The sequence below is a fragment of the Dermacentor silvarum genome, chromosome 2 (assembly GCF_013339745.2).
Source record: "Dermacentor silvarum isolate Dsil-2018 chromosome 2, BIME_Dsil_1.4, whole genome shotgun sequence".
NCBI classification, from domain to species: domain Eukaryota; kingdom Metazoa; phylum Arthropoda; class Arachnida; order Ixodida; family Ixodidae; genus Dermacentor; species Dermacentor silvarum.
The window spans coordinates 46,490,511-46,507,091 of NC_051155.1; the positions used below are offsets into that span (position 1 = coordinate 46,490,511).

A 16,581-nucleotide genomic window follows, 5' to 3' on the forward strand; every position below is an offset into this window, starting at 1 on the left:
CACGATCAAAAAGTATGCGGTATCAAACGAACTATCCTGAGATGCAGCACCTATGCACTTACAATCATAGCCTTCGAGATCTGCTTTTGTTACTTCAAGAGAACCGTTGGTTGAAAGTGTGCTTTGGACACCGCGACCAATAACAATAACGTAATAATAATAATAATAATAATAATAATAATAATAATAATAATAATAATAATAATAATAATAATAATAATAATAATAATAATAATAATAATAATGTTTAAAACAACATAGCCCCCAAATTAATTTTTTAAGCGTGCCATTTGTATTTAGTTTTTGGTAATAAGTACTCAATTTTGTTCGGACAAGCAGAAGCAGCGTCCTGAGGGTCCTGAGACCATCCTGGTGAGGATGTTGCTCTTCTAGTTAGGTTCGCGATAACACCAACCACACCAACAGAAGGGCTTTTTTTATTATTATTTTTTTTATTTACACTGACTGCGCCGATAAACGGTAATTTTTTCTGACAGCCTAATCGTATGCACCTTGGCATGAAGAAAACGGCTTCTTTGGCATTACGAAACCGAAACTGTGTGTCTACTTCCGCTTTCCCCAGCTGAAAGCGCGGTGTAACCGCTTGATGTGATCGCGTGACCCTCGAAGAAGTGGCCGGTTGTGGGTTTGTGAATGTTTGATATGTGATTGCCGTCGATTCCAAACCCGACAACGTGCCTTTTTCTGAACGTGGAGCATCAACCCGCACCCACTATGGAGCCCTTAGAGTCTTGTCTTGCAGCGCTGCAGGACGAGAGCGTTCGGAAGCGAGCTGTTCAGGATGCAAAGGAATATGCGATCTCTCACGGTGAGCGATCATCGTTCGCGTGTGTGAGCAGCGCGTCAAAAGAAACAGAAAAAGCAATATATGAAGCTCACTACACAGATATTTCATCACTGTTGTGCTAGCAAGATTTCAGATCGCACGAAAAGCGAACTGCGATCCCTTTAATGTAAGCAGTGTACGATGTTTAAACAGTCCTAAAGGCATTTTAAACGTTCGTTTAGGTCTAAGTTCTACCACTTTTGTGATGGCAGTGTCCATGTTTTCTGCACTACTTGTACACTGAAGAAAAATATATTACGCAGGTACGTTAATTGGTCGCCTAAGCAAACATAGTTTTGATCGCACAAGCTTCAACAGTAGCGTACCCTTAATGTATATCTTGCATGTAAGCCCGGCATATCTTGGAGCGCTCCTTGGAAAAGCAATCAGGTGTTCTCGACCTGCGCATCAGATAGAAGTAGCCAAATGTAGCTCTGCGGCCCAGCAGCAGCAGTATAGTGTAGATAAGATTGCAGAGTTCTTGCATGAGCGCCCGTTCCTATCCATTATAATTTTCTCTATAACATTATTTGCAGGTGTATGCATGAAGTCGAAGTCGCATGAGCCAGATAGCTACACGTTCGTGCCATTCTGCCTGCTGCCGTCGCCGTACCCGCGCGAGGCCTTCCAGCAAGTGAAGGCATTGCAGGAAGATATCAACCTACTCATCCATCGCGTGGCGCATGACTACGAGTTTCTTCGCGATTGCCTCCAAAGGTAAGTTAACAGCGGCGAGCCGACTCTCCATGGTTGCAATGTAAACAACAGCTACAGCTGTGGCGTTAACTGCTGGCGCGCGCGCTTTCTCTGAAAAGTCAAAAGCTTAATTGTAACCACTGGAATTACCTGCTGGGGGGGTTGCCTGAAAGCGTTGAATAATGCAGCAAAGTCCAAGCATGTATCAGGAATGTAGTTTAGATTGCATAGTATTGTGTCGTTCCTATAGGTCACCGTGTGTCATAACTTAATTCTTATTGATATTAGTTAGTTAATCCTGGTTTAATGGCGCAAAAGCGACTAAGGCCATGCTGCGCCAGTCACAAGACAATACAAAAACAATGTTAGGGCAGTAAAAGCTGTGTTACTTTATAGTTGATGTAAATAACCAGTTTCATCTAAAAAGTTGAACAACTCCGTGAATGGCATTAGCGGGTTGTCTCTTAATAGTAAGGAGGGGTGTAGAGGTATGTGCAAGTTATCTAGATTTTGTAAAAGTTTCCGTCTCTGTGTTTCGATATGTGGACATGTCATAATAATGTGCATTACAGTAAGTGGTTCATGGCACTTCTCGCAAGTTGGTGGGTTTTCTTTTCGAAGTAGAAAATTGTGTGTTAGATGTGTGTGCCCAATTCGAAGTCGACATAAGATTACTTCATAGAACCGCTCTTGGTGACTGCATGATTTCCACTCGCCAAGCAGGGGTTTAGTCACATGTAACTTGTTGTTTATGCACGTTCCATTCCTGTTGCCATTTTGACGCAAGGGCCTTACGAATCGCTTGGATACTGTCTTTGTATGGAAGTGTTGTGCGAGTTATGTTTTTGAGAGCTGCCATGGACGCATATCTGTCTGCTGCTTCATTCCCTGGTATCCCAACATGGCTTGGAACCCAGCAGAATCGTATGGTTCTTCCATATTTGTTACAAAAGACCATGTTTAAGATATCACCAAGTAGGGGTTCGCAGGCGGAATTTAAATTTAAAGCTCTCAGTGCACTTAACGAATCAGTATAAATTATAGAATTTTTCAGCTTCTCGGTGATAACTAACTAACTTCTTGATATTGTTATATCATGGTCATTGTGGAATGAGAAGAGCTGGGACTGTGTTATTCAGCCAGTTCTGGGTGCACTTCATTGTGTACTGATGATCTTAAGTCTTTTTGCTGGTAGGCATGCACCAATTACCTGTGTTATGTTTAAGACATGGGCAATAGAATAGAAAGATGACACGTGCAGCCAGTGCAACACATTTCATTATACTCAACCAACTCACCCCACTAGCTGTGTTGACCCTATTAGCATTACTTCCATGTCTAATTGACAAATACAGTAGAAAAATGAGCAGTAAAAATGGCTTAACATTAGTTTCCTTGTTCTTTCAAATTGATGTGTTAGTAATAAGAGCTTAACTAGACATCAATTTCTCCCGCCACGGTGGCTCAGTTACCAAGGTGTTGCACTGCCGAGCACGAGGTCGTGGGATCGATTCCCGGCTGCGGCAGCTACATTTTGATGGAGGCGAAATGCAAAAACCCATGTGCTTGTGTTGTTGTGCACGTTAAAAAACCCTAGGTGGTCAAAATTAATCCGGAGCCCTCCACTACGGAGTGCCTCATAATCGGAACTGGTTTTGGCCCGTAAAACCCCAGAAAGAAGAAAGAAGAAAGACACACCAATTTGCCGAAACCAATCTCTTCTTGCTTATGTCATCTTTTAGACTAAGTGTAAGTTCCACAGATACAATTATTCTGTGCTTATGTACAATGCATCAATAATTCTTGCATTCAATTCAGTTTATGAATCAAACAGCTAGTATTTTAATAACTCGTATATTGCACTTGTTTGAGTAGAAGCACCTTAACAGGGGATGCCAGAACAGGCAGCTGTGAAGCTGTATGTGACTATATTAAGTGAGGAGTTCTTTTCACTTCGTTTCCCTAGACATTCTTGCCATTTAAATTGATATTGGATCACTACATTGTGAAAGGACAAGTGTGCATGGTTTGTTTCAGTCTAAGCTTCAATAAATCTAAATGCCTTGTCTGACACAAAGGAAAATGCTTTAGTGCTGCAAGTGTTAAGCATGTTGCAAGTGTTATTTTTGTAGGATGTTGATAGCCTTGGCTACAGCCAAAGTTAAAATTCAGCAAAACCCCGTACAGTTCACGGATCACCTACGGCAATAGCTGAAAAACATTCAGTGCCCTCTGCTCCTTTAACATAACATTTTGGGCAGCAAACGGTGTTGTCAACTTAAGCACAAGAGCAGTCAGAGATGGTGGGAGTGGTGAAAGTGTTTGCTTTTGGTGTTTGATTAGGAATAATTATCAATTGCAAAAAGGACCATCAAACTCATCTTCCTGTGATTTTATGCCTAAGCCACTACCCCAGCAAAATCAATCTAATATCACAGACCTTACGTATTTGAGCAGTTTTCATGCAAGGGCAAAGCTCCTGAGAGTTATTTGATTCAGTCATAGTTTACTAGAGAATGCAATGTGATCATTTTGTTTTCACTTAAAAATCTAAGAGTGATGACAAAATGCTGATGAAGTCTCATGACATCACAGGAAGTCACCCACCTTTCTTTGTTTTTTGGTTTTTTTCCTCTTTTTTTAGCTACTATTTTGCTAAGCCTTAGCTTAACTTATCACCAGCCTCTTTGGTATTCCATAGGTCCAATCATCCAATTTCACTCAACTGAATATCCGTCATTAGTGCCCCATTATTTTGAATACCTTTTTTTTTCCCCCATTCAGATTTTTGCTTCCCAAGGCCAAGTGTCATGGCCAAACACCTCTTCCAGGTAGACCATGATAATACTGTTCTTTTTGCAGTACCATCGAGAGTGACGAGTTCACAGCCTCCATTTTTGACATCTACGACAAGGTTCGGAATGCTGGGTTTCCACAGGTAATGTATCTTCACTTACTATTGTATTTTTTGGGGACACACTGCTAAGTAATTCCATTATTGTTGCCAGACATCATTACGCATGCTTTGTGTGCTATTACAATTAAAATTTTATTGATGTGTGCTCCCTGCTGCGAGCATGTAAATACATATTCATGCGACAGTTTTTTGAAGCACAAAACCTTGTGTTTATTTTAGACCTCACAGCATCCTCCTACAAAAGCTCAAGAAAGTGCACAGATCTACCAGCATTAGAAGATTACGAAAGTAAATGGATTCAGTTAGTTACATGCACATAAGCACATAACAGCCGGCAAAACAGTTTTGAACAACCAAACAAGTCAGATATCTTTTCCTTCCTTGCCGTCTCTACAACCTTACCGAAGGTTTCTATTCCACGGTGCTTTTTGCACCTTTGAACTCTGCGTAAGGACTGCGGAATCTGCTTGGGCTGATGTGTTTCTGTTATTAATTACCAGAAAGCTCATGGCACACTTCACTGGGCCATGTTCTTGCTTGTATGTAGTTGATTGAAATGCAAGTGACAATAGGAGTGTAGCCACTGTTTTTAGCCACAGTGATTACTTGCTTTATTTTCAAATGAACCAAAATATACTGAATACACTGAAAAATATTATGAAGCAAAATGTAAGTTTCATGATGATGGCATCATCTGACAAAAAATGATCATAAATATTCTAACTATGTTGGATGTTGCAGCAATTTCTTCCAGAGCAGCAAAAGTTTTGAACCCTGTGGACTACGGGCTAATTGCAAATAATATAACTCCATTTCGTATAAAGCAGGCAATGCTACATAGGCTTGGTTGCCTTCTCCCAATAAAGAAATAAGAACATGTTGTATATTTCAATGTAATATTAAAGGGCCCCTCACCAGGCCCCATTGGAAATGTTGTTTATACACAGGAAGTTGTAAGGTGCCAACTGCGGAGTGTTTTACCACAATAATTTTTCAAGTGGTTTCATTATTAGAGGAGATAGAAGAAGTTTAAGTTTTGAATCACCATGTCACCACGAGGCAAGCATAAGAGCCAGCATAAACACTCTCCTCCGTCTCCTTGCCTAGTGTCCGCAAGCAAAATTTCTACTCTGCCTTCTCTCATACAGTGACTGAGGAACTGTGTTGCATTTACGTCATGAGCCTCGCCTCCTCGTTTTTTTTTTTGTCTACCTTTCTTGCTGCACTGTGCACTTCCAGTGGCGGTATTGTAAGTTCTGCATTGGATGGATGAAGAAGACGAAGAAGTGTGGAACAAACGTCCTTGTTCTGTGGTTCTTCGTAGTTGTGCAACTTTTGGCTATCAGGAATTTCCCCGAAGACGTCGTCCTTCAGGATGGGGGACGGAGGACCTCTGCACCCTCCTGACAAGGCGAGTCCTGCGGAAAAGGCAAGGCGAGTCCGTGGAAAACCGCGATATCACGGACTATAGGTTTCCCAATTCATCTGACAGCTCAGCAGTGGCAGAGATGGACTCGGACAGTGATTACACGCTAGTCCAATCATACCACTTGATGCGCCAGCTTTGGCGGATATCAACAGGCAGTGATTCTATTCATCAAAGCTGATGTTGTGAGCGAGTCTTCTGCGTGGGCTACACACCAACCACAGCAGGAGCGAATTTGAATTCGTTGAACAGCCGATTGCTGGCCAAATATTTCGATCGAATAGCCTCAGGACATGTGAGAGAGATCCGCATTAATGCTGGGAAGAACATTCTGACGGTGAACGTCAGTTCTCAAACAGTATTGGAGGCTTTGAAAGCCATTGAGGCAGTTGGCCTGTTCCAGTCCCAGTTCACTCATTCCTAGCGTACGGGAAGTATACCTGCACTTGTGTTGTATCAGACGTGGACATTGACATCACGGATGAAGACCTGCGATCTCTTCTATCATTGACAGTGTGAATCCTCGACAGCCACCGATTCGGCCGCTCCCGGTGCATCAAGTTGATCTTCGAGTCAGACTCTTTGCCAGCATTGATCAAAGTAGGTTGTGTGAAGCACTCAGTGAGACCATATGTGCCACGACCGTTACAGTGTCACATGTGTTACAGTGTCACAAACTGAGCCACATGGGTGCTGTGTGTAAGAACCCTGCGCCATGCCAAATATGTGGTGGTACTCATCAGGTAGAGACTCCTCTGAGGCTGACGCCATGAAATGTGCAAATTGCTCTGGAGCCCATGCAGCGAGATCCAAAGACTGCCCCAAAGTGGGAGAGGAGAGACAAATTCTGAGAAAAATGGTCTGAACTCCACGCACAAGGTGGCTGCCGATTTCGTCTGCAAGAAAAGGCGCCGATTACGGCAGTGGCGTCACTGCTTCCAGTTTAAGTCCCAGGTGAAAGCAGCACTTTTTTTTTTTTGCATTCTTGACTGCAAAACATGCCACAGAGAGAGCAAGGCCCGCACACACAAGATGCACCTTCCCCAGTGCCTCCGCGCCCATCAAGGAATGAAGTGTCCTCCAACATGTGTTCAAGCTTTTTGGCTGTTGAGTGGCCTTCGCTACCACAAAGGACTTCAGGTGGAGATACTTCTTGGGTGTTCACCAAGAGCCTGAAATGTAATGAAAGGCTTGGAAATGCAAAGGTGATAGACATGCTTAACTAGCTAGTAAACACTACGCGTATATTGTTCTCCAAATTGGCAATGCCAACTGCAATATCAGTCATGAAGGCATTAGATGCTATGGAGCCGCTATTAGCAGCTCCAAAAAAAGAGTGGCAATCATGGCTCTCATGATAAAACACTGTACATTAGAACAGAAGATGCATCATTGTGCTATAATGCAATGGAATGCTCGAGGTCTAAGCGGTCGCATGTCTGAATTTAGGCAACGGGTGTTTAAATACCATTTCCCAGCGATCGTGATATGTGAGCCAGATCTCCCATCGGAATTTAGCCTTTCTGGTCACATTAAGCTATGGTCACGTGAAGATGGACACAAAGCAAAGTGTTGATGTGTATATGCATTGACATGACGTTTGTTCGGCATACGGTCAATCCACATGACAGCATTGAATATGCGTGTGTGACACTTTAACTTAAGCTAAATGTGTTTTCGACCATCGGCTTCTACATACCTCCTAGACAAAGACTTGACCTCTCCTACCTATCGACTGCTCAAGGTTTAACATGCCTTCATGTTGTTATTGGAGACTTGAATGCTCACCATCCTTACTGAGGAAGTGTTGCAATGAACTGTCGTGGTAGGAACTTGTGGATTTCATAGACACTGAAGGGGTGACTGTCATTAGTGATGGGTCTCCCACCTACATCCGTGGCACTTCCTGTGGCAGTTGCTTAGACCTCACTATTGTATCACAGAGCCTCCTGCCATCTGTCAGCTGGTGCTTAGACATAGAAATGCATGGGAGCGATCATACACCAACATATGTGCGATGGTTTGTGCAATCAACTGCGTCTGCTGTACACTGCACTGATTGATCCTCATTCTCTACATATGTCGAAGAGTATTGTAACAACATCACTTCACCATCTGATATAGCAGACATTATTGCACCGTCAGTGCAGAAGACAATAAAGTTTATGAGCGCACCTACATCCAGAATAATAATACCTTATTTACTCGCATAATGAACATACTTTTTTTTCCCCCGAAAAATATGCGCAAAGTTGGAGAGAGCGTTCATTATGCGAGGTAAAAATTTTGAGCAATTTTTTTTTTTGCAGCCACCCCACCTCTAAAGACGTAGTTTCGCCTCGAATCATCGATTGCAATAGCAAATTCGTGGACAGCTATCCGAAGTAAGGATAATAGTTTTATCGGCCGTATAAACTTACGAACATCTGCTAACGATGTAATTTAACAAGCATGGTGTCAGTGCACACAGGCAAACCTGAACACATCACACTCGATGACCGCGAACACTAACTGTCAAAACGTTGGCGTGAGGAAGCGTGGCAGCAACAGCGAGTGAAGTGACCTTCATGCTGTGCTTCAATGCAAACTGAGCGGCGAGAATGGAGCACGCACAAAGGTATAAGCTGCCATCGCACTGCTAGACTCAGCCCCCGACGCAGATCACTTTCAAGATAAGGCGTATGCGACCGCACCATGTGCAGTTGCTGCGCCCCCCCCCCCCTCCTTCCCCCCAGCACCATATGCACGACGGAATACGGCGCGTTTGCTCCCTCGAACGAGCAAGATTGAGGCACGATCGTCAGCCTCGACAGGAAAAATTAGTCTGGAATGTCCACATAAATGCTATCGCAATAAAAGTAGGAGACACGCGGTACAATTCGGCATCTGATATAATCGTACCATGTCTCTCCTACTTCACGGCAGCAAGTTTAGGGTGCGTTCATTATGTGAGGAAAAGAAAAAACACTTCTTGATTGGAAAAGTGGGGGGGGGGGTGCATTCATTATGAGAGTAAATGTGGTAGATATTGAGTATAAACGACTCCGCGTGCTCCGTCGTTAAGCAGAAAGGAAGTGTAGGCGAACTAAATCTTTATTACACCTTGTTCTATGTCAACGAGCTCAACGAAAAATATGGCATCACCTTCAAAAAATGGGAAGGCAACGGTGGAGGACCTTTTGTTCGTCGCTGGATTCTCGAAAGCCACTTTCTAGGATCTGGCAGATAGTACGAAGTCTTTGTGCCCCTCCTCAGCAAAACTATCCTTTTCGTGCTCAAGCACTTGACCAATCTCTGATGGAAGTGCAGGCCGCCGAAGACTTTTGTAAGAGAGTTATCACTACAAATGTTTCAACATGTATCACATTGGATCGACCTGCACCACCTCCTAAAGATGCTTGGCTTGACCTTCCTTTCACAATGCCTGAATCGACGTTGCACTTGCTGCTTCAAGACGATCCTCTGACTCCTCTGAATCCTCGGAATGCCTGACAGTATTTCATATACTACTGCTCTGTGCCACCTCAACGTGGAAGGTCGGAAAGTCCTGTTGTTGTACTATAATGCCACCTAGTTGTCCAGTACAGTCCCAAAGCAGTGGAAAACCAGCCGTTTAGTGGCACTCCAAAAACCAGGAAAAGCGCATTACAAACTGTCATCTTACCGGCCAGTAGCTTTAGCTAGCTGTGTCGGAAAGGTGATGGAATGGGTTGTGCTCACTAGATTAGAATGGCTCATGGAAAAGAATGAGCTTTATCCTGAAATGATGACCGGATTTAGATGTGGGCGGTCTGCTGTAAATGGGGTCATTGATCTAGTGTCCATGATCGAGCACGAAAAAAGGAGGCGCCGACTTGTAGGAGCAGTTCTCCAAGACATAAAAGGGGCCTATCACAATGTACTGCATGAAGTCATTCTTGATGTCCTCAGTAATTTGGGCATCGGTGGCCGTCTCTACATGTAGATTCTAAATCACCTAGAGGGTCGCACAGTCTTCGTACCCACGAATGATGGCGAAACGAGAAGACACATTGTCCATGGAGTGCCTCAAGGAGGTGTGCTCAACTTGACTCTTTTCAATGTTTCTCTTATTGGCCTTGCAGAAGTAATTCCTCATAGAGTACGCATGGGTACCTACGCCGACAACGTATGCATATGGACGTCCGCAGTCACGCGACCGCAAGTTCATGCAAGATTGCAGTGAGCTGTTTCTTTAGCGTCTCAGTACCTGCAGTGCTAATGACTGTAACTGGCCACAGATAAGTGCACTGTAATAGCATTCACCTGGAAGCTTATGTGTCGGTATCTGATTATTATCATTGGCAATGTCATCCCATACGTGACCCACCACAGATACCTCACCATTGTCATTGACCGCGGTGTTGGTGTCGAAGCATGTGGCAATCTTAAAGAAAAAATTAACTGGACTTGCTCAAGTTTATCGCTTTCTAGCCAGTATGAAATGGGGCCTATCTGAGCATTTGCTACTCCGGCTGTATCAGGCTGCCAGTTTTATCAAGTATGAGCCCGTCATGTTCGCGTACGCTGGAAAGGGCCCAGACACAGATGCTGGGAACATGTCTACGGGTTCCATGTTGCACCTCAATTTATGGTACAATTGAGGAAGCTCGCGTCACCCCTTCACCTGTCTACCTACGATGCGAACCTCTTCAAGTATTCCTGCGGCTGCTGTGCCGTCACCAACGCCACCCCTTATCAATACTCGACATATGGTTAGACTCTACTTTTTCAGTAGCCGTTAAATGCCAAGTATCCGCCATACCATCATACTTTGCCCCTGCTGACCTTCCACATATGCCCCCATGGGTAATGTATGAAATACAGATACGTCTCACTATTCCCGGAATTAAAAAAAATTCGCAAATACCTACCTTGGGCCTCATACATGTAACAGTTGAATACTCGAAAGAATATGGTTCCTCATTGAATGTGTATGCAGACAGATTATCCTGGACTCTTCTCTTTGAATATCTAGAGTTTATCGACTGCTTACCAGCTGCATTCACTGAACTTTATTTATTTATTTATTTATTTATTTATTTATTTATTTAATTTGGGTACTTTTCGTCTTTTCAGGCTGTTATAGAGAAGGAAAAGAACTGCAACAAAATGAAGTTCCAATCTTTTTTGAAATACTTCAACAGAATCACAGTTTGCGAACACAACAGGATTACGACTGTTCCAGTTGACAATGGTTCGGGTCAAAAATGAAATTTAAATACATCAACTCTAGGTGCATAGAGGAGAAGAGCATACAGGTGGTTTGTTCAAGCTGAGGCTTGTCCATGAGGCTGCAGGTAGAGTCCAGGATCCAAGTTTAGCTGCTTGTTGCAAAGTTGGTAAAAAGTTTTTAGTTGTGCTATCTTTCTTCAAGCAGCCAATGGCTGAAGTCCAGCACTTTGAAGCAGTTCCATGACTGAGTGTGTTCTGCTAGAACAAGAAAAACTGTATCTAACGGCTAATTCTTGAATCCCTCTGGTAATTTAATATGTTCTTGGCTCAAGGGCCCCAGATTGCACAAGCATACTCCAAAGTTGTCTGGACAATTGTTTTATACCCAAGAAGTTTACCATCAGGTCTTCTAGCTTACACCTATACCTTCTGAGCGAATCCAGATATGTTTGCTATGTGCTTGGTCCAATTAAAATTGCTAGTAATTGTTACTCTAAGGTACTTTGCTTCAGTAGAGCACCTAATGCTAAATTTGATTAAAGAATAATTGTAACTTAAAGGTGTTGTTTTGTTAGTAATAGTCATGCACATGGTTTTATTAATATTAATTGCCATAGTTGACATTACACCACTTTTCAAGTGCTGTCGAGGTTTCGCTCCAGAGCACTTGGTCTGGAAGGCTTTTAATGCACCAAAAGAGAAAACAGTTATAGGCATATAGCTTTACTTCAACTGAAGAGGAAATATCAAGTGGCATGTCATTGACATAACTGAAAAATACCCATTACCAATCTTTGCAGCACTCCGGGTGTGACCAGTGAGTTGGTTGAGCGCTCACCCAAAATTTCATCAAACTGTTGCTTATTTCATGAATAGGCTGCAACCCACCCAGGGCATTCATTTTTTACTAAAGCTTTTTGCTGGATACCGTGTCAGATACCTTCAGTAAATCTATTGATATTATTACAGTCAATGTAGCCGCATTAGTAGAAGAGGAGGAGTGTTAGCGGAGAAGACGAAGAAGAGAACTCTTCTTGCTCGTCGGAGGCTCGCCCTGAGGCCTGTTCAATAAACAAGGTTTGTCGCGCGTCGTAACAGTTTTTGGTGGAGGTGCTGGGTACTTCAAGTAACGACGGACCCGGAGCCATTTATTCTTCGCCGGAGTCGTCGCCTCGCCGGACTACCCCCTGCGCCTGTTAACATGACCAACGAAGGAGACGCTCGGGGAACGATACCTGCCGCTCCGGGATCAATGCCTGCTGGTACGTGGCACTACTACCGAGAACCTCGGGTTTTCGCCGGGAGAGCAGGTGAAGATGTAGAAGAATGGCTCAGACATTACCAACGGGTAAGCAAGTCCAACGGCTGGAACACCACCGACCAACTAACCAACGTTATCTTCGCTCTCACTGACACTGCCCTGATGTGGTTTGAGAACCACGAAGAATTATTAACAACGTGGGAACGTTTCGTTCATGACCTAAAGGAATGTTTTAGTGACTCGGACGCAAAAAAGAAACGCGCAGAGCATACCCTGGCACAGAGAGAACAGCTACCAGGGGAGACTTGCACTGCCTACATCGAAGAGATCTTGAAATTGTGCAAGCAAGCCAATGCAAGAATGTCCGAGGAAGACAAGGTCGGGCACCTGCTCAAGGGCATAGCAGAGGATGTCTACAATTTTCTGATCGGCAAGGACAGTCTCGCTTCAGTGTCTGATGTCATGAAGTACTGCCGTACATTCGAGGCTCTGAAGATGCGCCGAATAACGCCAAGTTTGGCTGATTGGCCAATGTTACCACTGTGGCCAGCATCGATATGAGCTTATCATTTGACTTGGCGTCGACCATACGACAGATCGTCTGCGAAGAGCTAGACAGGCACACCGAGACGACACGTCGCCTGCCTGATGTCTCTGATGCCTCCTTTTCGCAAGCCCCGGCGACTTCACCACCTTTGAATGGATGGCAACCGTCGGTCAGCGTCGCGAATGTGTCAGAGTACCGACACGCACCGGCATCGAGAGGCCACTACTCTTCGGATACCCGATTTGAACCTCACCCTCGTTACGCACATTCCTCTGGACGCCCCACCACTGGCAATGCTCCGCATTCCGACCCAGTCATTCGTCCTAGGGGTGCAGACGTGTCTGACAGCTCTGCAGACTACCGCAGAAGCCGTCTGCTTCCGACATGCTACGTCTGCGGCGTCCTTGGCCATATATCGCTTTTTTGTCCTCAACGCCAAAGGTATCCGTACGATCAACTTGCTGCCCCAGCCCCGAACGCCCAATGGCCTTCTATGGCGCAATCGCCTTCTAGCAGCAACTTTTGGCAAGGAAGCTTACGGAACCGCTCACCTGCCTCCGATCGTAGCGTGACGCCACCTCCTGTTCCTCGATTGCACCGGTCTCCTTCACCACGGCAGTCGTTCAAGATCACCACCGCTGGAAAACTAGAGAGCGCGGCCAATGGAGGTGAGGTCGCTGGAGATTCGCTGCTGAAAGATATGCCTCCGCCTGTGTTTATGTTGAAGAACAAAGTGAAAGTCCTCATTGATGGTGTGTCTACATTGGCGTTAGTGGACACCGGCGCTGTTGTCTCTATGATGAGTCTCGCTTTCCAAAGGTTATTAGGACGCAAAGTGGTATTTCAATGGAACCAAGTGGCAACATTTTGTGGCGTGAGCGGGGATTCGTTGCGGCCTGTTGGTTTTTGCACTGCACAAGTGTCACTGGGTGGTAGAGTTTTCACGACTGAATTTACAATCCTCCCCCGTTCCTCACATGATGTTATATTAGGTATTGATTTTCTGCAGATATGCGGTGCCACCGTTGATTGCCGAACAGGGGAGATGTTTGTGAGTGGTGACATTTCTTACGAGCTCATGCAGGATGCTCCAAACGAGGATGGCACATTTCATGCCTGTGAGGACACTCTCGTGCCTGCTTTGTCAGCTGTGTGTGTGCCGGTGGGCTGCGCTACTACCATTCCATCGGGCCTTTGACGCCACAGTAGAGCCGGCGTATTTACCGTGCATGAAGAAGAACATTTTTCTGCCACATTGTCTTGTGTCTGTTGCTCAGCGGCGCTCCAAATTATGGGTTGTCAACCCTTCAGGCGAAAACGCAGTGGTACCTGCTGGCATGAAGCTTGCTTCCTTCAAAGAGCACAGATCGACGCCAGTCGCCGTGCTCACAGATGCTCCACATACACGAGTTGACATCTGCTCGGAAGACTCGAAGATTCTGCCAATGATCAGCAAGTCGATCAGCATGGTCGAGCGCCGTACATTAGTGAACGTCCTGACCAAACACTTAAGCATCTTCGACTTCGCCCAGGGCGATAACGCGCCGTCTATTCCTGCGTCTCGAACCAAGCACAGAATTAACACGGGGTTGGCGCAGCCTGTTCGACAGAAACCCTATAGAGTGTCACCGTCAGAGCGCCAGGTTATCGACGAGCAGGTTCACGAAATGCTACAGAAAGGAGTAATCCAGGAGTCATCTAGTCCGTGGGCTGCTCCAGTTATACTGGTGAAAAAGAAAGACGATACTTGGAGATTTTGTGTGGACTACCGCCGTCTCAATTCCATTACCAAGAAAGACGTTTACCCTCTTCCAAGGATTGATGACGCATTGGATTGCCTTCATTCAGCATCCTACTTTTCTTCTGTAGATTTGCGATCGGGTTACTGGCAAATCCCAATGCACCCGGCGGATAAAGAAAAAACGGCCTTTATAACCCCGGATGGCCTTTTTGAGTTCAACGTCATGCTGTTTGGGCTTTGCAATGCACCCGCGACTTTCGAAAGATTTATGGACACCATTCTTCGAGGCCTCAAATGGCATATTTGCATGTGTTACCTAGACGACGTTGTCATCTTTGGAAGCACTTTTGAAGAGCACAACAGGCACCTGGAAGTCGTCTTAGACTGCATCGAAAACGCCGGCCTAGTACTCAATTATAAGAAATGTCACTTCGGTGAGCGGCAGACATTGGTGCTTGGCCATCTTGTAGACAAGGATGGTATCAGGCCTGATCCACAAAATACAGCAGCTGTTGAAGCGTTTAAGCCTCCTCGGTCTGTTAAAGAGCTTTGTAGTTTCCTAGGCCTCTGCTCTTATTTCCGCCGATTTATACCTGCTTTTGCCGATGTCGCCTATCCCCTGACTTGTCTTCTGCATAAGGACGCCGTTCTTGAGTGGACTCACGAGTGCGACGCATCTTTTCGTCAACTGAAGTTCTTACTGACAACGGGTCCCATCTTTCGGCATTTCGACCCAGCTGCAGCAACAGAGATCCACACCGATGCGAGTGGCGTGGGGGTCGGGGGAGTCCTCGTTCAGCAATGCGGCCGGAACGAGCATGTCATTGCTTATGCGAGTCGTACGTTAAGTAAGCCTGAACGCAATTACACCGTTACGGAGCAGGAATGCCTAGCAGTAATTTTTGCTGTGCGTTTTCGCTCGTACGTGTATCGACGCCCATTCACAATCGTCACAGATCATCATTCGTTGTGTTGGCTTGTCAATCTTCGTGATCCCTCTGGTCGACTCGCGCGCTGGGCTCTACGTCTTCAGGAGTACAACTTCACAGTTTCATATAAGAGTGGTCGCCGACACGCTGATGCTGACTGCCTTTCGCGAATGCCGCTAAACACCACTCTTTGTGATGTCGATAACTTTGATCACTTGATTGCTTCTTTGGCACCTGCATTCCCTGATAAAGAGAGCTTCGAGAAGGAGCAGCGAGAAGACTTCAGCTTAGAGCCACTTTTCAACGCACATGACTCCACAACAAGCCGAGGATTTTGTGTTCGTGATGGCCTCCTCTACAAGAGGAATTTCGCAACCACTGGTGCCCGCTTCCTTCTTGTAGTTCCGGAGAAGCTACGCTCCTCTATTCTGCAGGTTAAGCACGACGATCCTACCTCCGGACATCTCGGAGCAGCGCGTACATTTCATCGTGCCCAAGAACGGTTTTACTGGCCCCGAATGCGTCGGTCGACTGAAATGTATGTGGCCAGTTGCGCTCAGTGTCAGGCCCACAAACACCTAACTACGACGCCAGCCGGCCTCCTACAACCACTGACGCCTCTGAGCTCTCCTTTCGAGCAAGTTGAAATTGATCTCATGGGTCCCTTTCCCCGCTCATCGAAAGGGAACCGTTGGATCATCGTATGTGCCGACCATCTGACCCGGTAATGCGAGACGGCTGCTTTGCCATCTGCCACCGCCAGCCAAGTTTCCTTTTTCCTCCTGCATTCGATCATTCTCCGTCACGGCCCTCCTCGAGTAATCATCAGTGACTGCGTCCGCCAGTTTACTGCAGATGTCGTGGAAGAGCTTCTTCGATTATGCGCTTCCAGCTTTCGCCACTCGACACAGTATCACCCGCAAACAAATGGGCTGACCGAGCGTACCAACCGCACACTGGTGAACATGTTGTCCATGTACGTCGAATCGGACCATAAAAACTGGGACGACATTTTGCCATTCAT

At 45.4% G+C, this 16,581-nt stretch overlaps 1 protein-coding gene across 3 annotated transcripts in view; it reads left to right on the top strand.

Moving 5' to 3' along the window:
* Positions 1-607: 607 nt before the first annotated feature.
* LOC119441445 (glutathione synthetase-like) overlaps positions 608-16,581 on the top strand; it is an 87,045-nt gene continuing 71,071 nt past the window's right edge. For 2 of the 3 annotated variants that reach the window (XM_037706062.2, XM_049661304.1), the window contains exons 1-3: positions 609-829; positions 1,384-1,564; positions 4,406-4,481. In XM_037706062.2, coding sequence (XP_037561990.1) covers positions 736-829; positions 1,384-1,564; positions 4,406-4,481 — 351 coding nt within the window. In that variant the 5' untranslated portion in view covers positions 609-735. Of the gene's footprint in view, positions 830-1,383; positions 1,565-4,405; positions 4,482-16,581 lie in introns of all 3 variants that reach the window. The other variant, XM_049661303.1, reaches the window with a different exon arrangement.